Source organism: Rhodnius prolixus, unplaced genomic scaffold, assembly GCF_049639745.1.
Source record: "Rhodnius prolixus isolate KJV_2025 unplaced genomic scaffold, Rpr scaffold_6, whole genome shotgun sequence".
Classification (NCBI taxonomy): domain Eukaryota; kingdom Metazoa; phylum Arthropoda; class Insecta; order Hemiptera; family Reduviidae; genus Rhodnius; species Rhodnius prolixus.
In genome coordinates, this window is record NW_027411634.1 from 12516715 (window position 1) to 12544271 (window position 27557).

A 27557-nucleotide genomic window follows, 5' to 3' on the forward strand; every position below is an offset into this window, starting at 1 on the left:
TACTAAATCCAATTGATTCTAATACAAGGAAAGTATCCACTTTTGTAAGAATTACAATAAATGTAAGATTCACTTATCTGTTGCATTCATCTTTATTTTTATTAAACACGAGTGTTGCAAAATAGTGATTTGAGAATCTATTGGATTAAAAAAAATAGCGATTTTTTTATCCAACATCTATTTCTGATATGAATATATATTTTAGTGGAACGTATGTATATAAAAGTTGAAGCTTTCAAGCTACTTTATGTATTAGTAAATGTAGCAAGTGTTGGGAATGTGAAAATTATGTATTCATAAAATACACATATTGTAAAGAGTAGCATGAAAGCCATAAGATGGCTTTCATAAGATAACAGGGTTAATTTGTATTCAGGAGAGACGCGTACTTTTAATAAAATAATTATATATAACTTACTCGTTTTAATTCTAACAGTAGTGGTCGTGTGAGATCAATCCTAGATTTATTAATTGTTTTTATTGCCACTTGATTGCCCTGGAAATAATAAACAATATTAGAACATTGAAATTAAATAGTGGTAATTCTCTAAAAGTTGTGCATTATTTAGTAAATATTTTCTTTAAAAACATAACTATTATTATTTTTTTCTCCAATATTTAGTTCCATATCAAAAAAGGAAGAAAAAGAATATTGCCAATTTCAGTAATAATTTTAAGACAGGGAGTAGGTTATCTTCAGGGCTTATGCTTATTTACAATTATAATTGCACTACAATGCAATTTTTGGTATTGTAACATCTAATGTTGGTGTTTCTTCTAACCTCTCCTGTTTATCTAATCCATAGTTAAGATATTGTTAGTTTTATCGCACGTGTTTCTAGTAATTGCAGTACTATTTTGTTTTAGAACTATTTTGATTTTGTTACGGACATAAGATCCGATTGGGAAATAGTGGCATTCTTGCTTGTTTCTGGAAGAGTAATCATTTAAATCTGCCAATTTTAGTTAGGTAAGCCCACCACAAGATGATGGTTACCAATTAGAAGAAGTGAGGGCCTAAGAAAATTAGATGGGGGAAAAAATTCTTTCAGTAAATAGAGCCAGATGAAAATGTCGCAATGAATCGCATTAATATAGACGTGCTTTCGCATTAGAAATAATTAATTTTTAATATTCTGGGAACATATTTCTTCCAAACAGAAGAGAATTATTTGTGGAGGAGAGAATACACTGGATAAGTTAAAATTGTAGCATCTGATTCGTTCAAGTTGAGTTAACTTGACAGTATTTCTGCCCGATGAAGCCAAAAGACTTTTCCTTCATGTCTTGATAGATGCTTTACATTATACGTGTATCGTCAGAAGATATTATATTAAAATAGGATCTTTCTACATTATTGGATATCGTGATCCTCTCAGTTTCAGATCAATTCGAAGTAAACAAAAAATTTTTATATAGTAAGAGCTCTAACTGTATTTATGATTATTTATTCTGGAATAACTCTTTGCAAAACTATGAGCAAAATTCGAATTTTAATTTTTTTAATTTTTATTTAGCAAGTCCATTTTGTTTTAAAATTTCACCACAATCATAATAAAATTTCAGCGCAATAGGGTGCCTCTTGAAAGATCTTTAACAACACAACATTTTTGGCTACAGCATCTCGGGAATAGGGAACACTCCATGTTGTAATACAACTTCAAGGATCCTAACAGTGTTGAGCAAGTTGACTTGTGCAAATGATTTGCTTATTCCCAGAGGCAATTACTAATTAATCTTCATATATCACTGTTAACATTGAACGCTATCTAAAGGACAATATCTTACGACTCCCTAAAAACATTCCCCAGGGTGAAATAAATCTACACCGCAATAGATTTAACTTAATTTAACTCCCTTCATGCATTTAACTCCTTTTGATATCCCTGCATCAAACTTCATGCGCTCCTGTATTCTTATGATTATCTTGCACGAAAATGAATTTTGCGTAGAATAATAAGAAATAAGTTTATTTTCTTTTTGTAAAAATAACCTAGCTGCTGAAAAGGAAGTAATTTCCATTGTTATTACACTTCTGGTTGCACAAATATCTAAAGCAATGATGAAATCAAAACACTAATTATAATAAAATAACCAGAAATAAAATAAGTTGCGCATTTGTAATTACAATGGAAATGTGTTTAAGGTAATGGTATACAACGGTAAATTCGTTAACGTAAAATCTGCCACACCTACCAGGAACAAGGTACCCATTACCTGAAATAACAAGTAGGATGTGATCGTTAACATGTTCGAATCCCGTCTTTAAAGACTAACATTTACAATCAAAATAATTAAATCATTAATTAGAATAAGCACTACCGTTTCTGTGATAATTACTAAAACGTCTCACACAATTTAACTTCAATCTAAATTGTTTCCGTTGTAAACTCTTGTATGTCTCATTTCACATTCTCCTTGGGGGAAAACGGACAGAGAGATGAGTTCGAGGGTAATAATAATGGTTTTAGCATAAATTAGGGTATGTTTTGCACATTATTTAGTGGGGGGTAACTTTCAATTAAAGTTTTTGACACTGATATTGCCCCTTCACTGAAGGGGCATTCATGGAACAGGTAGAGGAGTTTAGGTACCTTAGAGTAGAGTCTTGTATAGCCGGGATGGCAGAATTGATAAAGAGGTGCTGAATCGGGTGGGTGTGGCCAATAAAGCCTACGGTCTGATCAGGAATACTGTGGTCGGTAAAAGAGAGGTCAGCAAAAAAGTGAAAATGACCGTCTTCAAGACCGTCTACTTACCTCTTCTTCAGTATGGGGCAGAATCGTGGACTATGCTGGATAAGCATGCAAGTCTCGGGTTACAGCTGCCGAAATGATATTTCTCCGCCGGGTCGAAGGGAAAACTAAGCGTGATAAAATTAGAAATGAAACAATAAGGAACGGCTTAGAGGTACAACCCTTCGTAACCAAGTTGGAGAATCCGGCAGTTGGGGTGGTTTGGCCACGTCTGCGGCAGAAGTAGAGAGGAGAAGATTAGGTGCTTGATGGAGGCCAAATCAGAAGGCCGTAGACCAAGAGACAGACCAAGATTGGGCTATTTGGATAACATCGGGCGATTGGCACAAAAGCGAGGTCAGACTAGGTCTTCTATCCAAAAATTGACAAATAACAGAGAAGAATACATCCGTTGGTTAAAGGCCTAAGTTATCTAAAGCTCGACGCTGAAAGGCACAAGAGCATTAGACAGTGTAGAAGAAGAAGACACTGATATTGATTTACTATTCAACTAGTCTTAAAAACAATTAAAAGATACCGATTGCAGTTTTGCTTCGATGAAACTTTACAGAAATTCAACAATATTGAAAATAAGTAGCAGATAATAAAATTAAAAGGCGCTAATGGCCATAGTCGTCGATGCGCCAAAAAAAAAAAAAAAAATTAAATTAAATTAAAAGTATCAAGAAGAAGTCGTTGTACAGTCGTTAATTATGGAAGTGTTGTCAGTCTAGGTTAACAGAGGCAGAATAAAGCCATTCATCGAGATCTACAATTTGGGCTGTAACTAGAAATGAGGAGAAAAATATTTTTAACATTTCCGACCCACGCATGAAACGACAAATCTGCGGATCATGACATGTTCTTACATTCAGAAATTTCTCATTATATACATTACATAATCAATGAAATTTTAAGAGCAACATTAAACCACTAATTCACAACTTTGAAATTCTTAGAGCAACAGTTGATTCCAAGCAAGTGTACAACTATTATTCCCTTAGAAGATTAGCGTTAATAAACAATGATAAACTTCTTGAAACTGAGAGATTTTTTTTAACAGGAAATAAATTTAGAAAACTTTTCTATATCCTGATAAAACATTATAACTTTATTGGTTCATTTTGTTACTGGAGACTTACCTTATAAACGGCGGTAGGAACAAACATCTGACCCCTCATTTCACCAAACAAACTGACGCCATCATCAGAGAAAATTGTCTGCAAATTAGGTTTTTAATATTATTTACTTGTAAGGATTATCAACCATGATATTTATATAGCATAAGACACATTTAATAAGGAAAATATCAAAGCTAAAAATTTAGTGCTGAATCTGTAATGGTTTTGGATGTAATTCTACAGGAATATCTTACTTCCAGATGGAATTCAATTTACTTTTATTTCAGCTTCTAGAGAGAGTTGCTATATGTATAACTTTGTTGGAAACTTACAGATGTTGACGCACTTTGAATTAAAAACTAAATATATAATACTTATGATAAATAATAATATTTGATTACCTGTTGACTTCCTCTTCTAACCAAAGAGTGCATACTGCCACGAAACTTAGCACGTTGTAAAATATGACCGATATCACTGGAATATATTCTCCACGTCATAGAAGCTATTTCGGCTTCAAGTTTGTAATGCCTGAAAAAGAAAAAATCTTAAATAAAATCAGAAACAATAAATCTTAGGAATGAATTTATGTCATGTGAAAACAAGTAAATATTAGCTGAGTCTTTACCCAGCACAGAGAGTTTTGGGAATTGATTCCTTAACGGCTCCAATCCAAATAAAATTAGTCCGACCTTAGTACCGATCAAGGTAATAGTAGATGTTTATTTTAAAAGGCTGTAAGTTGAGAGGAAAATGAAGGTCTACTTCGTAGGGACACCTGTGGTCCAACTACATTCAGACCCACGCTGGTTATATCGTTCCATGCTTGGTTTTGCAAAGAGTTCAAAAAAATCGCAGCAAAAACAAGACAATTATTAAGGTTCAAAAATTTATGATAACAATTTTTATCAATTGCATAAAATTTGATTAGAAAAATTAAAGTGCAAAATCCTAAATATAAAACTGTGTCTTCCTTTCCAAAAACAACATAACAAACAAGTAATTTAGACGACATATAATCTTTGCAAATTATTCGATCGATTGGAAACTTTATGAAATATTAGCACCATTTTCTTGATATCCAAAGTTCAAGGTTAATCCTAAGTCTCAATCGTTGTTGTTTATCTGGTAATTTTCCATTATTCGTGAAAATGATTATATTTTCTAATAATAATGGTAAAGTAATTGATTAATCACTACAAAGTGTCAAGATCTACAAAAAAAATTGATGTTTTCCTAAGAGATTGATGAGTTTCTTAGTTATTCCTTCCTGCTAATTGTTATAAGGTCAAAGACATACATTCAAAACTATTTTTCCAACAATAAGCCTGATATTTATGTATTCACATACTCTTAGACCCGTGGATCTTACTTCAATCCAATTTCATTATGAAATACATCTGTTGTATTCTGTTTCTAGAATACGTATTGTAATAATACATATTTGGGATTCTAATTTTCCAAATTAAAAAAAATACAACATATCCAGGGGCTTGAATAAACTGGAGGTACGAAATATCCCGGGTTACATATTACTTTACAAATAGAGCAGATAGCACTAAACTAGACCAGGAAATAAGTTAAAAAAAAAAAAATTCCGGCCATGGAATTGAACTGCCGCCATTGGATGGCAAGAGCTATGGTGAGTAGGGCGAAGGGTGTGAATCCAATCTATACAGCAACTCCTTCCGTACCCAGTTACAGGGGAAGCCAAGAAGACACAGCAAATGGACCGGAGAAACTGTTGTGTCAGTGAAGGGTAACACCTACTTTTCCACACTATTCCACTTGCTACGTGTAAAGAATAATGCGTAATTTGTAACCAGACAGGTGATAAAGGTAACAAGGTTAGTCAAAATGTTTTATTTGAAAATATTTATCAGAATACAGCGCTTAGATAAAGCAATAAACTATTTTATGATTTAATAACACGGCCAATAACAGTGGAAATGAAACATCCACCTTCCATGGTCTGGAATAATCAATAGAGGGGAAATATTACCAGCGAGCCAAAAATCATCGCCTTAATCCCTATCTTTAGGCTAAAAAGAGTAATTTTAATCTTAGATAATCATTTACTACTGCAATGATGGTTGTTACAGGCTAGGCTGTCCTTATTTTACAACATAAGTTCAATAAGCACTGGAAAAAGTTAGAATCCTGACATAAATTGACAGAAAAAGAGTCATTTTAATTGTAAATAACCATTTACAAGAACAGGGCTTATTGTTACAGACTGGGTTGTCTTTATTTCACAACATAAGTTCAATAAACACTGGAAAAAGACGGAATCCCGACATAAATTGACAGAAAAAGAGTCATTTTAATTGTAAATAACCAATTACAAGAGAACAGGGCTTAATATTACAGACTAGGCTGTCCTTATTTCATAACATAAGTTCAATAAACACTGGATAAAGTCAGAATCCCGACATAAATTGACAGAAAAAGAGTCATTTTAATTGTAAATAACCATTTACTAGAACAGGGCTCATTGTTACAGACTGGGTTGTCTTTATTTCACAAGTACTAAAGACACTGGAAAAAGACGGAATCCCGACATAAATTGAAAGAAAAAGAGTAATTTTAATCGCAGATAACCATTTACTAGTGCAATGATGATTTTTACAGACTAGGTCTTCCTTATATCTTATATGTAGATTTGGAAAAGCCCTGCTGAAAACTTGACAAGATTCTGAAACTATCTTTTTATCCAGCAGTACTCTACCCCAACTTAATACGCGTAGTTTACCCACAGAGATGAATTTTAGAGCGGAGGTAGGTTATCTTTAAGGGACAATAATTGATTCATAATTATTACTTAATACTCGTAATGAAGTTGCTCTTCAGAAATCTGTTATTTTTTCTATCTCTTTTCTTTTAGATGGAGTTCCAAACATCTTCCATTACACCTCATCATGCAGTACCAATAAATTTACGTTTAATATGAATAAGGTTTTTATATAGAATTAAGTTTCTTTGGCATTTTTTATGGTTGTTTTACAAATCTTGATTTGGGCATTGCTTTGGCATTATGAGATGCAAATATTAAGGACGATGTATTATTTCTGATTTCATGAAGTCTAGTCAGTTTAAAACTTCTCAACTCCAGCGAAAAGATTGCTTGAAATGTGCCAAGGCTGAAATTTGGAATGCATTTTTTCCAAAAAAACTTGTCCACATTGTGCATTCATTTCATTTTACATTATATTTAAGCAAAGAAATGAAATGTACTTAAAGTGTCCATAACTTGACCCATATTTTATTACTTTTAACACACATCAGAATTGTAGACGCAACAGCTGGAATAATTATTAACACACAGTTGAAAAAGCTATCCAATAGATAGCAGCAGGTGAAAACACTCAGCTTAAGTGAAGAGGTCCCCGATCCTTGCAAGTATTATGTTCTCTACTTGCATTGGCAACAGGCGTATGATTTCTAAGTGCCTGACTGCAAAGCTACCATCTTTGTTCAACAGGTCATTAGAAATTATTCCTTCTGCTACTAAGTTTTTACTTTCTCACTTTGATTGGAGCTTACTTTATTATTAAGATTTCTCTAATTCATTCCGAAATTCTATAGATATTAGGCCTTTATAATTTTACCACTTAAACAGCGAGAAAAGAAGAATATGTAAGGAAAGATGTCTGGTTAACAAATAATCATTAGTTACGCACATAAGCCTCGTGTAAATCAATTGAATACGTATTTTGTTTTGATGAAACTGAAGGTACTTATCATTCTTATAAATTAATTGAGAACAAAATTAAATTAACAATAAATTAGGAGTAATAATTAAAGAATCTCAGAAGACAGTTTTCATCAACATCAATTAGCTACAGAAGTCGTACCTTCCCTCTGACCAGAAATATGTTGAAATAGTAAGATAGTTTGGCCAATCAGACGATAGCCTGTGAAGAGAGGATGTACAGATACTGTCAGTGGACAGACTTTGTAGAGTATCTTGTACTGAAAGGACGGGCACCGAAGTAGGGGAGCTCTTCAGGTCGGAAGGACGTGCTTTCCTTTAACTTACCTTCAAGTAACTTGTTTAAATTAGGGCTAATTAATTATCTTGTTCCTGAAACATGACTAAAACAAACCATAAATACTCCTCCTCCTGATAAGGGTAGCTCTTTGGCTCTACATTGACTTCTAGTGTTCACTTTCCAAGGCAAAAGGTAACATTGTCATTTTAGTTCATTGAAAATCTTTCTGATGTTGAGTGATTTGGCTCTCCAATCACAACATAGGTGTGCATTTTTTCTGTATAACTTTTTATATCGATCCAAATTTATATAATTAATGCATATTTTTCTTTCGTTTTCGTACATAAAGTCAGGGGTGTTGTTTAATATTTACTTATTCCCTTTTTTTAAAAAAAGTAATCGCCTACTTTTTCAGGCGGGGTTTAACGTCCAACTACCAATTAGGTGTCGTGCACAGAGGCGACTAGCAAACATACTTTACTGTAATCATTAAATTAAATCCAAGGCCTAAAAGACCGGGAATCGAACCAAGTACCACAATACATATTATATGTCCCATTGTCATATTAACCAAAATTCCCGCTATATCTGTATATATATATATCCCTGTTTTCCAGTTCTGGCTCTTAGTTTCTGTAACTCAACCAACCCGTGTAGCCACGTAAGTTTTCAATAAATATAAAGAATTTATTGTATTTTACTTTATCTTTTTTATACTTTTTTTTTTACTGATTTTCTATGTTACTGATTCTCTAAATTGTTTGTATTTGTGTATTTATAATATCCAGACCCTGAAGAGGACAATATATCGTAAGTATTTGTCGAAAAGTTGGCAAGAAGACGAGTTTGTTTTTTATTTGACCGATTCCTCGCCAATCTTGAATCCTAAGGAGATAATAAGGACATTTAGAAGATGTTCATATATTAGTTTTCTACTCTGCACTAAATCATCCAGATACAGTTTCCTTCTTGTGAATATTAATTTATTAATTTAAGCCTATCATTACTCAATGTCTGTTTTTCCGTTTTCAATGTCGACTGTTTGACTATAAACCAATGTAACAGCGTTAGACGTGACATTTGCAATAACTTGACAATTGCAGTTTTTGTCCTGTTTGTGCAGGTAGATTATATGAAAAGCGTAATCTGGTACCAGACACTTTTAGAATTAAAAAAAAAAGTTAAGAAAAAATTCGACTGGATAATATTAAAAGAGCGGGCGATTACTAAATGGGGAAAAAAAAAATGGAATGCCGAGACGAAAATAGGAAACGTACAAAATAAGAAGAAAAACATTTCTTATTTAATTTTGTGGATTCCAGACGGCATTTTCTTAAGTAGCATTTCATTTGAAGGTTCTTTTGGACAGCAGGATAACCCTCACCATCGACCAATTCCAGCACTTCCCAGAATGCCTTCAAAGCGCCATACTTGAAGAACACTGAATTAACATCTTACTTCTACCAATAGGTTTTTTCTTTATTATTATAAAAAATTAATTAAAAAAGAAAAATAAATGTAGGATTCCATTACTTTAGGAGAAGCATTTCCATTTTTAAATACTTGTAATTAAAAAATAGAAAATGAAGAAATGGATTAATAAAAACTTTGTAAAGAATTGTTTGTTAAATAAACTATGGAGGGCAAGCCAGTTAATTTAAAAATGAGTGAGAAGGAAAAAAAAGAGATAGAACGAGATAGGGGAAACAATTCTGAAGAAACTTTCTTATAAACAAAGTGAATAAAATGGTAATGGGATTTCTTATGACGGTCAAAGATAGAAAACTTTTCTTACAAGGTAAATAAATAAATACAAAATTCTGTAGTTTGATGCAAGCATGCAGCTCTTTTGGCTGTCTACAGTACTAAATGTGATTCACGGCCGGCCAACAGAACTTAGCGAAATGCTATGTCACTCACAGAACTCTCTTAGCCACCTGATTTGGTTCTGTTACTGGATATTGTGATTTAAGAAGTGAATCTTGATAAAGTAAGGTTCACGGGCCCTGATCCTTGTTGTGAGAGCTGGTGAAACGAAGAAGGAAACCTTGCATCCATCTTATGGCGAATTGTTTGGGGGAAGTAATGAGTTCAGGATCATTGTTACGTATAAATTGGCGGTGGAGGAGCCCTAGGCTGTCTTTTCATAACGAGATGTTTGGAACGCTTTTAATCTTATGTGGTACAGACCCGGGTTCGGGATATTCGACCTAAAGTAGGTCTCCCAGAGTGGTTCTGGCATACTTCAGATTACTTTATACTTCGTAGTTTGTTCGAATCCTTGATTATATACGAGCAAAAAATAAAACAAGTTGGCAATGCCATTTTTGCTTCCATTCTTTAGAGCACCCACTTAGTTTTATTGACTGTGAACCCGCCAAAGGATTCATTAGGCGCTGTTCTTTCCAAAAAAAAACTGAATCAACAGCCAACCAAGTTTATCAGAATACAGCATCTGGACTGTTAATTATTCCTCTCCTTGCAGACTAATCCTTTAAAACTCGATGGGAATCATGGAATTCTTGCACGGGCAAAGAATACATCATTAAAAGTTTCAGTAAAGCATCGCCTCTGTTTGGATGTGGTTTTAGGAGTAATTTCCCTTTTATTCGAAATTCAAAAGGAGTCAAATTAACTCCTTTTGCCCGATCCGTCTTTAGTTCCTTTTTATCCTAAGCCTAGATAGCATTAAATAGAAACTAGTGCCCAAAGGCGGCTTGTCACCTCCCTCTGCCATTTAGATTCAGTATAATTACAATAAAATAATATTATAATTGTAATCAGCTAATAGACATAATTGTAATGAGAAGTTTTCAGCTAGTGATGGCTAGATGTAAACACCCAGAGGTGGGTGGATATAATGTTGATTAATCAATTAATTAATTCTAGAGCTTACTAATACCCCATCTTATCAATGACGGCAGCAGCGCCGACGTCATTAGTAGTATCTTAATGAACAGATTATGCCTTCGAAAAGAACGTAACTAATCCAACTAGTTTAAATTGATCATATTTGCTTAAAATTTCCTCCATTTACGCATTATCATGTAAATTATTTTCATGCTTTTTAAATAACAATATATATTCATAATCTTCCCCTAAGCTCAATTAAGAACTTTACATTTGATTATTGTTAATAATGGTACAACTAATGTTGTTTACATAGGGATCCGAAAGAGCATTACCTACCCCTATTTACCTTTAGGCTTTAAGTTTATCTTCATTTAAAAGATTTGCAGATTAAAACGTTACGTAGTGAACAGCGCGTGAGAAAATAACCATCAAGTTTATTGATGATTATACTGTTGCACGATTGAGAATTAAAACCATTTTAACACTCGAAGGCCCAAGGGTTTTTGTGTGTAGTTTAACCCGAAACATCTCAAAATATAGTAAGAGTAAATGTCTTCCATTAAGTGATTTATGAAAGTCTATAAAAAGAATTCTATTCACGAATTTTTTGTTCTTTATTTATGTTATTTGTGTTTTGTATGTTCCTAGTTGTTGAAATACGAGGGTCGTTTGAAAAGTCCGTGCAAAGTGCAGAGAGATAGCACAACTGGCGCGTATCGAGGTTACGTTTAGTTAATAGCATCTCTTGGAAGAACACACACCAAGTTTCAGCCAGATCGGTCTATTTCTTTGTATTTGGCATTCGTTTGAATCGAGGAAGTCAAGTGATTTTCAAAAAATGGACGAAAAAGAATTTCGTGTGTTGATTAAACACTACTTTATGAAAGGCAAAACGCCTCAGAAGACTAAAGAGAAGCTTGATAAACATTATGGTGACTCTGCACCTTCGATTAGAACAGTTTATAAGTGGTTTCAAAATTATCGGAGTGGCCATATGGGCACAAGTGGCGCTGAACGTTCTGGACGCCCTGTTGAGGTTACTACTCCAGAAATCATTGATAAAATCCATGATATGGTGATGGATGACAGAAGAGTGAAGGTGCGTGAGATTGCTAGTGCTGTTGGCATCTCGAATGAACGGGTACATAATATTTTGCATCAACATTTGGACATGACAAAGCTATCCGCAAGATGGGTGCCGCGATTGTTCACGCTTGACCAAAAACGAAATCGTGTGAAGTGTTGCAAGGACGGTTTGCAGCTGTTCCAGAAGAATCCGCAGGACTTTAAGCGTCGTTTCGTCACTGTGGATGAAACATGGATACATCACTACACTCCTGAGACCAAAGAACAATCTAAACAATGGGTTACCAAGGGGGAATCTGCGCCAAAAAAGGCGAAGACCGTTCCTTCGGCCGGAAAGATTATGGCGACTGTCTTTTGGGATTCGTAAGGAATAATCCTCATCGACTATCTGGAAAAAGGTAAAACTATTACAGGTGCATATTATTCATGGTTATTGGACCGTTTGAAAACCGAGCTGCAAGAGAAACGCCCACGATTGGCCCACAAAAAAGTCCTTTTCCATCACGACAACGCACCAGCTCACACCTCAGCAGTTGTGGTCGCAAAATTAATGGAAATAGGGTTCCAACTCGTTTCACATCCCCCCTATCTTCAGACTTGGCTCCCTCGAACTACTATTTGTTCCCCAATATGAAGAAATGGCTGGCGGAAAAAGATTTTATTCAAACGAGGAGGTGATTGCAGAAACGAATGGCTATTTTTCAGACTTGGACAAATCCTATTATTCGGAAGGGATCAACAAACTAGAGCAGCGTTGGACGAAGTGTATAAGCCTAAAAGGAGACTATGTTGAAAAATAAAAAAGGTTTACCCTAAAAAATTAAGTAGTTTTTATTTTTGCACGGACTTTTCAAACGACCCTCGTACATAACACATTAAACAATTTTGACATAAAAAATTGGGCAGGAGAACATTACGCCTTTTTAATTATTCCCAGCAATTCCACAGGCAGCAATGTAGCAGGACCAGACTAATATTCGCTACCAAAGTTTAGACTGAAAAGGGAGGTCTCTCCCATTACTTTTAAACTCTGATCTGGGGATCTCTTTTTTTTCTTTGAAGGACCAGCTACTGTTCACGACTAAAACGTACATGCACAAATTATTCCCACCAACTCCTGCAGCACATGCCTCATCCCAGTGATTAATTATGTAGGTTAACTGTTTTCAATATGGCCATATTTTTTGAGGGTACGATATGACAACGGAGAACGAATTTATAAAAAATAACTCCTTCGCAGTCTATTACCGGAGGAGCGAGTTACTGCCTATGATTGAATTCCTTTTCAACATCAGAGTACATTATTAAACATTTTTTTTGGATAAAACTGTAAATTGGGTTGCAACAACAGTACTTTCCTTAAAAGTAAAATTTAAGTAAAAAAAAGAAGTTAGTTCAGGTATCCAATTGAACAGAAAGAGCAATCTAAACATCTTACTCTATGCAGACGATGTAATAATATTACAGAAGAATGAGGAAGATTTACATCGCTCAGTGTATAAACTACATCAACTAGGCAGAGAGTATAATTTAAATATATCAGTTACAAAGACAAAAGTTATGGCCCACCATGGAAAGCGCCCACTTCGTTCTAAAATAGTAATATTGTAGATGATGAGGCCACTGGAACAGGTCTCGTATTTCAATTATTTGGGTTGTAAAGGTTAGCCTACATCCAAATAACGATATACAAAATAAAATAAATAATTTTCAAGCTATCTGAGGGTGCAATAAACAGGACACTTAAAAATAAAACGAGACCGGAAACAAAAACTAAAATTTTACAAAACTAGGGCTGTGCCTCTGCTCACTTACGGAAGCGAATCTTAGGTTACCAGAGCTAGAGATAAAAAAAAAAAAAGTAACCTACAAACTGCAGAGATGCAGGGTTGCACAAAAAGAGACGAGGGTACGGGATGTTGACATACGGCAGGAATTGGATATATGGAGATAGATGGAGGGAGCATCTTAACCGAATGTCAACTACAAGAGTTGACCTGTAATGGTCAATAAATACAGACCTAGAGGACAACTTAGTGTTAACTTAGGACGACCATTGAAAAGATGGAGATGAAAAAAAATAAGTAAATAAATAAAAATAAAAAGATGATAATAAAATAAAATTAATAAATAAAATATTGTGAAGACGCAACAGGCGTGTTGCCTAATCGCAGAAGTGAAGAAGAAAATAACATATATTGCCGAAATTCGAGAACATTTTTATTCAATTGAATAGAATTTTCATTTTCCTTTGAAGGAAAGTAGTGCTTTCAAATAAATAAATATGGCGAAGGTATAATAGCGCTAAAAAAATTTAAAAAATAAATGGATTTTCTACTTTTATGAAGCTTAGAATCACAATTTCCATGAAATAAGCACTAAGGGCATCATTATAGTACACTCATCTTATTAGTGTCGTATCATATTTTATTCTTTGCATATTTATTCCAGAACAGGGGACACTTCAATTAGATAAGAGATGGATTATTATACAAAAGAAAAAGTGACATATTTAGAAATCCAAGAGAACTAGTCCTTATGAAGGGAAATCGTAATTTCGATTTAATAATTCATTAGTTTTAACAAAATTAAAGGAATATCCACAGTTCGGAAGAATTTTTCTTACCTTTAGTTAGCGCTGCCCTGGGTAGATAACTAACATTGTTTACAACAAAAATGTCCATAATTAATACGCCAATAAAATCCAAGACCTTTAGCCGAGAATAGTTCTTAGAACAATGGGATAGGGGATTACAAACCCTGACCTCAGGACAATTAGTCTCAAAAACTTAGCCTGCACTGTTTTCAAGCCTCACTACTATTGAGCCCTTAGCGTTTTGCTTTGGTTACCCAATTTGGGGTAACCAAACTTTGGGTAATAAATAAAGAGCTTGTTAGCAAAGTAAGAACAATTCTGATTGTTGAAAGTTTGTCTATTACCTTCGGCACCTTGACCGCAGAAATGGTGTGCTCTTTTGATGCTATTTCACCTTGCTAGTGGTATACAATAAGTGCAGTAGCCTACGAAGTACAGCTGACTTTATTATTTATGAGATCTAAATAATCAATTTGGGGAGTATAACTGAACTCGACGGCTGATTGTTATTTTTTGACGTGAATACGTCTTTAAATTTGCTATCATATGGAGGCAATCCAAAAAACCTAATGATAACAAAATCGGGGGATACAGTTTGGCATTATAGTTTCGAATCTATAGTCTACATCCAAAATTAAATTAGACCACTGGATAGCTAAAGGATCAAAGAATTCATTACGATAAGCGAGGACTGTGACGCATCGCGCGCGGTGGAGGAGAAAGCGCCGCCATTTTTGAGATCATTTTGCTGCGTATCGAGATTTGCAATTAGTATAACTTTTTACTCGGAGAAGCTACGATGTTCGTTTAAATTTTAATCGTCAGCTGTCGTCACAATCTATCGTTGTATATAAATCATTAGTGTAAAATAGTTACAATGAATATAATAAGGTGTTAGAATAAAAAAATATTATCAAAAATATATAATGTCGGCCTATACGCATCGAAAAGCCAAAACCAAATACAGAGATCGTATACGGTTGGAAAGGGCTTCTCAAGAACCATATGACCGAGTCAAGCTGTGCCTAGGAACGTAAAAGAATGAATGCGGCCGAGCGGATCAACGTCGGTGTCAGTACTCTGCAGCTGGGGAGGTTGAAATTATGCAAGTGGTTGATGAAATCGCTTCTACATCGACCATAGATTGTGTTCGATTGTCGATTATGAAGACACATTGTTTCATCCTAAATACATAAATAAAAATATTTTATATAAACAATATAACCCGTTACGTAAACGTATTCACGAACAACACACGGCCGTGTGCATGACACAGCTACATTTTTTTTTTTTTAATTTAAGACGCATCAATATCTGAAATTATTAGCACTCGGAGCTTTTTTCAGTGCAATGCCGGTGCATTTATCATTACAATAGTGTGCTGTTGAATTTCTGTGATCAGGAAGATTTAGCTAGTGTTTATGTCGGCAAAATCTCTAAAACCTTCGTCTATAATGGGGAAGTAGATTTGTTCCTCGAAGGAATGGTAGGTAACCCATCACGGTTGCCTCCATAGTTTGCACTTTCGATCCATAACCGGACAGTAAGCTGTAAGATGCTCCTATTAAGAGTGAAATCTAAGGGCCACCATCTGGATTCAAACCCAGCATCACCACTTGAAAAACCAATACACTAATCACATAGCTAATCCCTTCCCTGATATATGTTATCACTAATAAATACCACACATTGTAAAAACGAATTGCAACAAAATATTCTCTAGAGAAGGAAAATTTATTCTTGACCCTACTGGATACTTCATCATACATGGATACCCATCGCGATGTGATGTTACGAGTTATTGAATACATGGTCCAATCTTACTCATTCTTAAAAAAAAATTCTGCATCATGAGTATATGCAGATTGATTGCAATTTTTCTGTTACCACTGGCCTATAATCAGTTATTAAGTCCTAGAGCCGTTATTGAAGGTTATTTTACTTTATTTCACTGTTACCTACTCAATTATACATATTTACTTTTTTAAAAAAAAGTATTAAAATAAGATAGCAATAATAACGATAAGGTACACACACATATATATGTGTAGACATGAAAGGGAACCATTGCTACCCAAGCGTATATACTCATGAGAGAGGCGTTGCAGGTGCCAGTCTAGCTAAGTGCCTGTCTCATTAGGGTTTCACAGATATATCTCACAGTAATACCACTCATGCTGCCCACTCATTGCTTGGCCTCCATCTGCAACAGTCTCATATTTCGTACTTGATGCATCCAACAATCTCCTGCTCCAGCAGCGACTTTTTTATTCAACCAATCATTTTCTCTGCATCAGAACAGCATATTCTCATCTCTGACATGGGAATCATTTATTTTAAAAAAATCATTATTCTTGCTGGAGCAAAGAATGAAATAAAAATTGACGTTCTATAAGTTTTTGATGTTTCCATTTGCTGGTAGTTCCGCAAGCTCATCTCTACCCGTAGAGAATCATTATAATCAATATCGTAATTATTCTTCTTTTACCTTGCGCATAGAAACTATTCTATAATTGATCTTTCCAATCTGTTAATTGCTCAGCTTAGAATTTAATAAAAAAAGCAATGAATTTTCTTAAAATACAGAGCAGCAATCTTTCTAACTTACATATTCAGCCAATTTGGTGTATAGCTTATTTTGATATTATTGTTCGCAGATCACGATTTTGGAAAAGTTTAAACGAGAAAGAATAATTATTAATTATTATAAAATTAAAACATTGTTCATACACAGGGTGATCCATTTAAAACGCACCAATCTCTAATAACTTTTTAGGAAAGCGGAATTTCGAAAAAACTCACGAAGTAAACTATATTTTTTTTTTTTGGTCTAGTTTTCAAATTTTCCACCCCAGATGCTGTATCTTCATTTTTGGCTGAGTTACGGCTAATAACCCGATTGGAGTTTCATAAGGACCACTGGTTTTGACAATGATTATGAAAACTACATAAAAAACTGTAAAAAATGACGTTAACCCCGTTTCGATATCCCTAATATTAGTTGAGATATTTAAGATCAAAGTTACAATTTTATCTATTCGTAATCGGTTTTCAATATCAATTTTCCACCAGAAATACACGTTTTGGGAGGTCCTTAGACTGCAAAGAATGTTATTGGTGACGCAAAGAACAAAAATAATAATAATTATTGAAGAGTGTAGAGAATGTAATGGTAATAAGAGAATCAGGATAAATTTGTTTTATCATCAAATTAAAGTAACCATCACATCATTTTAACGTACGCCTTACGCAAGACTTCTTGAGCTATGATTAAGGTAAGAATATCTTGCTAGGGATGGGCGGGTGTTGGTCTAGTGGTCAAGTGCGTGGCTTTGTAAGTGGGAGATCCCCAGTTCGAATCCCGCGGGTGCAGTCATTCACAATACTTAAAGCAACATGCCAAAAACCCGATAAGGACCATGATTATGAAAACTACATAAAAAACTGTGAAAAATGACGTTAACCCCGTTTCGATATCCCTAATATTAGTCGAGATATTTAAGAACAAAATTACAATTTGATCTATTCGTGAACGGTTTTCGATATTAATTTTCCTCCAGAAATACACGTTTTGAGAGATCCTCTGCCAAAAAATGTCGTTTGTGACGCAAAGTGAAAAAATAATAATTCCTTTTGAAACCCCAATCGGGTTTTTGGCCATAACTCCGCCAAAAATAAAGATACAGCATCGAGGGTGGAAAATTTGAAAACTAGACCCAAACAAACATATAGTTTACTTCGTGAGTTTTTTCGAAATTCCGCTTTCCTAAAAAGTTATTAGCGATTGGTGCGTTTTAAATGGATCACCCTGTATATCGAATCGTTTATTACAGAAAAAGGGACTGAAAAGATTTTTATAGAGTATAATGCAAATAAAGTGATTAAAAGTAATATAAAAAAATATATTGTAATAAAAGATAAAGACAAAAAAAACTATTTAAGAATGGCAATAAAATACTTATAATAAAAATGATCTACTTCATGAGTTCGAGTTCATGAAAAGTAAAAAAAGAGAATTCAAGATTTAGGTACCAGAACAAAGTAGCAGAACAAGAACTAACTTTAAGCATTTTCTTAACTAACTTTTATATTCTAAAACAAAAGAAAGACTCTATCAAAAAGAAACAATTATCAAAAAAGAAGTTAATGGCTAGCTTGGAAGTATCTTATCAAAAGAGCGACATTTGCAGTTAAGTTACATCAAACTTTTTACTCAATACGAGAATAGGATTTTAATCTTTCTATCTCTGTTGTTAAAGAAACAAGTTGATTGAGTACAATAATGTTGAATTGAAACTCACTAAGCTGTAGCTATTTCATTCCAAATAATAATAAGATAAAACGTTTAAATTTTATTCCTTATCAAGATTAAAAGACTAAATGAGAGTAAAGATTATAAGGTAATTTTATTTTCTTTTATAAAATAAGTCTACAAGCCTAGTAATATTCAACTGAAATAACCTGAAACTTATCATTTCTAACTTCCTAGCAAATCTCTTTGATGAAGAAAAGTGAATCAGAGCTTTTGCAGTATGTTTTTAAAAGCACGTAAATCGTTTGTTAAGTCAGAAAAATGCGGATTAATGTGAAAATATCTGGAAAAACTAATGGTTATTCATTAAGCAGGATTATTGTATGGAGTTCAATTGGAAAACTCCTGGAATTACAGTAATTATTATTTTGTTTCTTTGAACAGTGCCGCTCCTCTATCAAACCAAAGATAATCAGATTTGTTTTTATCAAAAAAAGAAAGGAGAAAACCATATATTTATATGTTTTTTTATATCCTTTTATTGAAATTTACACCTGAACCTACAGGGTACAATAAGTAAATGAGATAAATGTATATATACGTAAGTAACGTCGCTGACGTGAATGACGGTCATCCATTGATGGCCGTCATTAGTCACCCAGTTGGTCACGGGGCCAACGGTGCCTCAGCCGTCTTCGAGGATTGGAGGATAGCGTAGTTGAAGACAAGTTTGCAGCTAAAGGGTTGGGATGAAGTGAGAGTTTTTTGATGAAAATTTTTATATCGAATTTTGGCATGTTCGGAGACGAGTGGAATTTGGAGATCTGTATGGATTGTGTGTGGTTGCTAACATAGAATGGAGCGTCTACTATGCGGCGGAGTATTTTGGATTGGAGTGTTTGCAGTCTATTGATGTTGGAATTTTTTTTAGCTGTTCCGTAAAGTTCGAGACCGTAAGTCCATATTGGTGTGAGAAGAACTGTATAGAGTAGTCGTTTGTTCTGTAGTGAGAATTTTGAGCGTTTGTCGAGTAATCTGGCTAGAAGTTCGGTACGTTTAAGTCTCATATGGGGGTTACAGGTAAGGCTCTTGTCTAGGTACTTTCCAAGGTACCGCACATGGTCGGCTGGTGGGATAGGTGTATGATGTAAGAAGACAGGTGATGGAGTTTGTCTTTTGAGTGTGAAGACTAAGTTATTTAGACTTAGTTGGGTTAATTTTTATACGCCAGTTTTCTAACCAAGGTTCTATTGAATGAAGGTGGGACTGTAGTGAGCGTACTGCGAGGATAGGGTCAGTGTGTGTGGAGAGAATGGCAGTGTCGTCAACGAAGGTGTAAATAGAGGTTAGAAGGTAAGTCGGCAGTGTAGATTGTGTAAAGTAGAGGAGCTAAGACATTTCCCTGTGGTACACCAGCAAGGACAGGATGGATGGAAGAGTGAGTAGTGCCTTGGAGAACTTGAAAGAATCTGTCAGAGAGATAAGAGCTGAGTATGAGGTAATAAGTGCTGAGTGAGGTAAATAAGAGGTAATAATACCATATTTAAAACGCAAAAAGAAAATTGGGAAAAAAATGCATAATATAAAGCTGAAGGATTGATTAAGATTTTTCCAATTTTGGAGAAAAGAGAAAGAAGCTTGTCTTAACCATCATCCCTAATCATTTTAGAGTTCAACAATAATCAATTCAACTCCCCCACTGAATCACACTTCGTGCTTATTGATGTTTTTACTTTTTACGTATTTAAGATTATAATTATACCTCTGAACTTGTAATGTTTTCCATTTCCCTAAAGCTTCACATGTTCACTGGAAAAGCCATGGCGGAACTAGAATGTCCGTTTGTAGAAGGGGGCAAAGATAAGCGGGTTGTCCTCCAGGAAGTAAGAATACCATCTGTCTAGGAGATATGACAACCATATATTTTTACTACCAACCACGGTTATCAGTATTGTTCTTCACTCTTATCTTTCTAGGTTTCATAAAACGGATGGAGGAGTGCTACAAAAATTCAACAATCAGAAGAAGTGGAAAATCACTTTCAATTACTAATTTTAGTGATTAAAAGTTCCGCTTAGAAGCAGATTATTTCAGTAATAATTGAACATTTAAATTAAGAAAAGGGGTGAATTAAAAATAGATTAAAGATCGCGAACAGTTATTCATTCAACAGTGCCAATCAGTTTTCTGGGTGGATGGACAGATGTGCTTTCCTCAAATAGAGTTGTTCGGATGATTTGATTTTTACATTAAATTATATTCACCAGCTGGTAAGGGTGTGGAGTAAATCTTGTTTCCTTCCATCATCCAATCATCTTCTTCGCTTAAATGAATCGATTATTTATATATATATATAATTTCTCCTCCATTCTTTTTATTATTTTTCTGAGACAGAACCATAAATCTCCATTTTTAATCCTTCCAATGATAACAAATGTTGCTCGTTCTAACAATTCAGAAAGTAATTATCAAAGATTTGGACTTTTATATTAGCCACAAAGCTGGCAGTGGCTATGTACAATTTATACTGATAATTCTCTTATTTTTCAGAAATGTGTTTTTACCATCTGATAATTATTACAATACTTTTATGATTTTAGAGAGATGGTTTATGCTACGTTAGAGATGTCCCGAACGTTATTAATTTACCGCTACACATAAACGCTTGGATCAAAATTCGATAGCTAAGTCCAAAATGGAGCAAAAAAAAAAAAAAGATAATTCTTTAGCAGAGTCACTCACTGGCCGAAGATTCACCTTCATAGACAATTAATAATTTTTTTTTATTCTGTATTAACCAGACAGGTGTACAGAAGGAGTTACATAAACAAAACGTTTTAGAAACAAATATTAAAAGATACAAATTGAATAGAACAAAAAATAATAAATCACATAATGTAAAAATAATCATACTAAATGAGAGATAAACTTCTAAATTAAATTATAACTTAATTATAACGGTACATTATAACTTACAACAATCATTAAGCATGGATGTGCGCAACATTCACGTTTACGTTTATGGTAAAATTGTAAATATTAAGACAGTCGGATTTCGATCACAGTGACAGTAAATTAAATAGTTCCTCTCTGCTAATAGAGCTTGCAATAGATAATTGGAATAGATATTTTAATGTATAAATCGGACAGATAATGAATAAATGAAATAAATCTTCATTTTCATGGAGATTGCAAAGAGTGCAGAGCTGGTTAGGATTTATTAAATAGGCTATTGCTTTGTGAACGATTTTAATAGAGAAATTACTGCATGTTCTAAGTTGAAACAATATGCTAGTTACTAGAAATGGTAGAGAAAGTAAAAGATAATTTTGATCATCCGAGATATTTAAAGGGATATTTCTAAATTTGAGGAGTATAGTCTGGCTACAACAGTGTTGTGTAAATTGGCTTCATAAGACAATTAATAATTAAGCAATAAATATTATAATGAAGTAACTCAAGTACAAATAATGGTAAATGTACGAGGGTTGTTTGAAAAGTCCGTGCAAAAATAAAAACTACTTAATTTTTTGGGGTAAACCTTTTTTATTTTTCAACATAGTCTCCTTTTAGGCTTATACACTTCGTCCAACGCTGCTCTAGTTTGTTGATCCCTTCCGAATAATAGGATTTGTCCAAGTCTGAAAAATAGCCATTCGTTTCTGCAATCACCTCCTCGTTTGAATAAAATATTTTTTCCGCCAGCCATTTCTTCATATTGGGGAACAAATAGTAGTCTGAGGGAGCCAAGTCTGGAGAATAGGGGGGATGTGAAACGAGTTGGAACCCTATTTCCATTAATTTTGCGACCACAACTGCTGAGGTGTGAGCTGGTGCGTTGTCGTGATGGAAAAGGACTTTTTTGTGGGCCAATCGTGGGCGTTTTTCTTGCAGCTCGGTTTTCAAACGGTCCAATAACGATGAATAATATGCACCTGTAATAGTTTTACCCTTTTCCAGATAGTCGATGAGGATTATTCCTTGCGAATCCCAAAAGACAGTCGCCATAATCTTTCCGGCCGAAGGAACGGTTTTCGCCTTTTTTTGGCGCAGATTCCCCCTTGGTAACCCATTGTTTAGATTGTTCTTTGGTCTAAGGAGTGTAGTGATGTATCCATGTTTCATGCACAGTGACGAAACGACGCTTAAAGTCCTGCGGATTCTTCTGGAACAGCTGCAAACCGTCCTTGCAACACTTCACACGATTTCGTTTTTGGTCAAGCGTGAGCAATCGTGGCACCCATCTTGCGTATAGCTTTGTCATGTCCAAATGTTGATGCAAAATATTATGTACCCGTTCATTCGAGATGCCCACAGCACTAGCAATCTCACGCACCTTCACTCTTCTGTCATCCACCACCATATCATGGATTTTATCAATGATTTCTGGAGTAGTAACCTCAACAGGGCGTTCAGAACGTTCAGCGTCACTTGTGCCCATATGGCCACTCCGAAAATTTTGAAACCACTTATAAACTGTTCTAATCGATGGTGCAGAGTCACCATAATGTTTATCAAGCTTCTCTTTAGTCTCCTGAGGCGTTTTGCCTTTCATAAAGTAGTGTTTAATCAACACACGAAATTCTTTTTCGTCCATTTTTTGAAAATCACTCGACTTCCTCGATTCAAACGAATGCCAAACACAAAGAAATAGACCGATCTGGCTGAAACTTGGTGTGGGTTCTTCTAAGAGATGCTAATAACTAAACATAACCTCGATTCGCGCCAGTAGTGCTATCTCTCTGACTTTGCACGGACTTTTCAAACGACCCTCGTAATCAGTAAGAAAAAGTTGAAATATTTTATTTAAAAAGAAAAAGAAAAAACAGTAAGTAATTTTGGAAATAATATCTTTCACAAAATGCATCTAAAACAAATTTTTTATGAACGATCTTTTTATAACTTAGAACTTAGAAGTTTGTCACATAATATCTGCAAACATATATAAAGTATAGGGAATTCTATGTACATACTTCTTCTACAGCAATAAAGTTTTAATGTACTTGCAACAAGCGAACTGGAATATTTTATTTATGACGTTACTTCAATATCACTTCTTTTTTAAAAACTTTACTCATAAAATGATTAAAATTCATCCAAAAAAATAAAAGTAAAGGTTATAACAGTAACATATTGATAATAAAGTGAAATCAGAAGTGATTTAATGACAGTACTGACAATATCCCTGAGCTGAAATCCAATTATTGCTGATGAAACTCAAAGAAACGGAAACAATTGAAGCCTAATAACAATGATAGCAGTGTGAAAATAATAAAACGAATTCACTGCTATTTATGTGCAAACGCTAAAAAAAGTCACAGAAAATGTTTAATAAATCAATTTATGAATCAAATAAATAAAACCCACGTTACTTGTTGTTTTGAAACTAACTCTTTGAGGTAGCTCACAATCAAAGCCTAATTGTAATACTTTATCTGGTTCATAATTGGTCAATCTTTAAATTAAAGTGATAATGAGGAAGAGGTAAAATCACTTAAATAGATAAATATTTTATAGTTCCGTTGATTATGGATTTCATTGGCCATAAAAACACGTTTGTTATCGTTAATTCTGACTTTTGCGGATTTTTTTATCCATAAAAGTGGGTAGAGTAGTAAAACAAAGGATTCAAGATAAAAAACAAACTCGTCTTTTTGCCAACGTTTCGACAAATATATTGCCCTCTTCAGGGCGTGGCTATGCTGGTTGGTTGAGTTACAGAAAACTGTTTACAGTAAACCAAGCCTTTTTTTAACTGATATTTTACTGATTTTCTATGTTACTGATTCTCTAAATTGTTTTGTATTTGTAATATCCACGCCCTGAAGAGGACAATATATTTGTCGAAACGTTGGCAAAGAGACGAGTTTGTTTTTTATTTGACCGATTCCTCGCCAATCTTGAATCCTTAGTTTAACAATCTACGGTCACGAAACCTATATATTCGTAGAGTAGTAAGTTTAGAAGACAGATACTGTGTCCACATTAAACTGTTGAATGAAGCAGATTAATGATAGTTGGAATTCCGAAACTAACCTCAAAGAGTTAGTTTCAAAACAACAAGTAACGTGGGTTTTATTTATTTGATTCATAAATTGATTTATTAAACATTTTCTGTGACTTTTTTTTAGCGTTTGCACACAAATAGCAGTGAATTCGTTTTATTATTTTCACACTGCTATCATCAACTTTTATTCAACAGTACGAAAAGATAATTAATGTAGTTCAGATCATTTTTCTGGATTCTGGATTAGTGAAATTTATTTTAAGTTGGCCATTAGCCAGCACTGATGATTTGTACCATTTGGATGGTGCAAGTTAGGGTCATTGAGAACAACAGAGACGAATGGTTTTGAAAGGAATTAATGATAAATTTCCTGTTTATGAAATTTTGTTATTTTGCCAAATTCTCATCATTATTTTAAGGTGCCAATAATGCAGTAAAATAACAAATCTTCTATCTTATATTCTCTCAGATCGTTTGTTTACTGATTTGGTAGCTTTGACTTTATTAATTTATTTTTTCTAGCAACAAATTACTACCTTTTTAAAATCAGAAACGCATCCACATCTGAGATCAGTGCTCTTACTGGACCATGAGGTGTAAGAAGTTTCAAGAAGGAAAAATAAGGACAGGCACCTTGATTCGAACCCTAGAACTCCACATTGGAATCAGTGCACTAACCTTTCAGTTGTTTATCTCTTTCAACCCATTTTTCATTGATGGAAATAAGAGATTCGTTGAAATGGTTGAAATAAATAAATATCCTTTGTCCGGTTGAAGACGTACCTAACTGAGTGAAAAATTTATTCTGTAATTTATGTTATTAGTTTGATGAATATAGCATTTTTCTATTTTTATTAGATAATCGGGACAAAATGATGTATTAACCGGGACGCCGGGACCATACCCACTAAGCGGGAAAACCACTGGCCAAATCGGTAAACCCTAACTACAGACAATTTTTAAATTTGCTGTTTAGTAGATAAATCTGGTCGCAGCTGCGAAGTGTAGCAATTCGCAAAAGTTAAGGGACCCCCCTTAATTTCAAATCTTTGCTTTTCAGAATTGTGTGATCCGTTTTGAGCCTGGATTAATTCACCTTTAATAAAATCATGTTTAATCTAAGCTAGCTAAATTTTTGTCTTTTTTGTTTTGGTCTTCAGTTTTATTTTGTTTTGAATTTTTACTATTACCGATTACACTTTAAGGTAACCGTTTGGAAAAATTAATGGCCAACTCTTTGGACATCTAAAAAATATAATAAAGGCAAATATTTGGAGCGGAAACCAATGGCATTCACCAATCGATCGGAGTAGTGAAAAGATGGCCGAAAAGGAATGATGCGCCTGTGGACAAAAGGGGTTGAGAGATAATGAAGTCTATCTTGTGCTTCACTTTGGCACAACTAATTGGAACAATCGACACAATTAAATTCATCCAGAACTGGATACTTTATTTTTTACTTCCTTTTTATTAAATAATAATGGTTAAAAACTAAAATGGTTACTTTTTGTTCCTTCTCCAAAAAATGACATTTGAGTAAATTAGTAGTGAAAAGTCGATTACGCAAAATCCCAGTTTTCTGCATTTACACCCCTCTGTTCGGGGTAGGGTTTTATTGAAAAGCAAAAAATCCATATGATCTTAAAGCTCAATAAATGCGCAACTTTTTCTGAAATTATGTGACTCCTTGATTCATTAATCATTGAAAAAAATGCAGTTGAAAATTTTAACAAAAATCATCGAGAACAAATTTTTTAGACATTAAAATAAAAATTTCATTGTTATAAGAAACGTTTTGAGGCTCTGTATTGAGCATATTTATAGGAAATTTAATGCTCTTTCAACAGATTTGTTGTAAGATAAAAGATAGAAAAGTTACGGCCCGTTTTTATGGTGAAAAACGCGAATATCGACGGAAAAGTTAAAAATGCAAATATCTTGGAAACTATTGAGAATCGGGCCAAAGTGAATAGAATATTTTTTTGTTGCATTTGAGCTGCTGAATCACCACCCGAAGTTTCGACCAACTTCTCCGCATACACCCTGTATTTTGCAATAATTATGTAATTGAATAATTGAATTTTATGGATGTAACTGTTTGAGATGAAGGTGATAAATAGAGATTAGGGCCTTAAATAGATCCGTTGTCAGAAATGGATCAATGCTATTTGAAACCACTCCTTCATGAACTAACTTTATTTGGGTTATACTCGTATCATTAATAAATGTTAACTATCATCCCTAAGTTAGTAGACATAATGAAGTGGAATCGGGAAATTCTTTATAAATGGAGCCACATTTAGCAGAAGATCTACTAAGAAGGTATAATGCTGGCTTGGACCATGGAAGTTGCATCTCCGAAATTCATTTACCCTCAATTATGCTCGTTTAAGTGAGCGAAGAAAACCCACTTCCAGTAAAACAAGCCTAACAGCCTATTTATCTTCTAAGCCTGACAACATAAATGGCGCACTATGGTAGCAGAGAACAAAGAGATAACTGTATCTCCTCCTTCGCTAACATCTGTTTGCTTCTAATGGCCCTTAATGTAAGGTTATAATGAAGTAGAGTTGCTAGTATCCTGGTGTAAGAACATATTATTTAATTTTATTTTTTTTACTTTATTTTATTTGATAAATGGCTATTATCATACTATTATACTACAGAATAGTGTGGGTTATATTAACTTGTAAATTGGATCTGAAAGGACATGCAGATGAGAAGATACAACGAGGGCAGCAAAGGTTACTTTGGTCACAGAGATTTCAGTTAGATTTGTTGAATTGATTGAATAAGGCTGAAATGATTCATTCAGGCAGGGAAAAGAATTGGACAGGTTGAAAGCATCTACATAAGGAGGCCAAAGCGCCCAAGGACTGTAGGGCCAAAGTAAGTAAAGCAAAGTAAATTGCAAT

General features: G+C 34.1%; 1 protein-coding gene across 5 annotated transcripts in view; it reads right to left on the reverse strand.

Annotated features, from left to right (window-relative positions):
- LOC141460024 (atrial natriuretic peptide receptor 1) overlaps positions 1 to 27557 on the reverse strand; it is a 716933-nt gene that overhangs the window by 249627 nt on the left and 439749 nt on the right. For all 5 annotated transcript variants that reach the window (XM_074139630.1, XM_074139629.1, XM_074139631.1 and 2 more), the window contains 3 exons: positions 4258 to 4387; positions 3878 to 3955; positions 419 to 496 (listed from right to left, as the gene is read on the reverse strand). In XM_074139630.1, coding sequence (XP_073995731.1) covers positions 419 to 496; positions 3878 to 3955; positions 4258 to 4387 — 286 coding nt within the window. The remainder of the gene's footprint in view (positions 1 to 418; positions 497 to 3877; positions 3956 to 4257; positions 4388 to 27557) is intronic.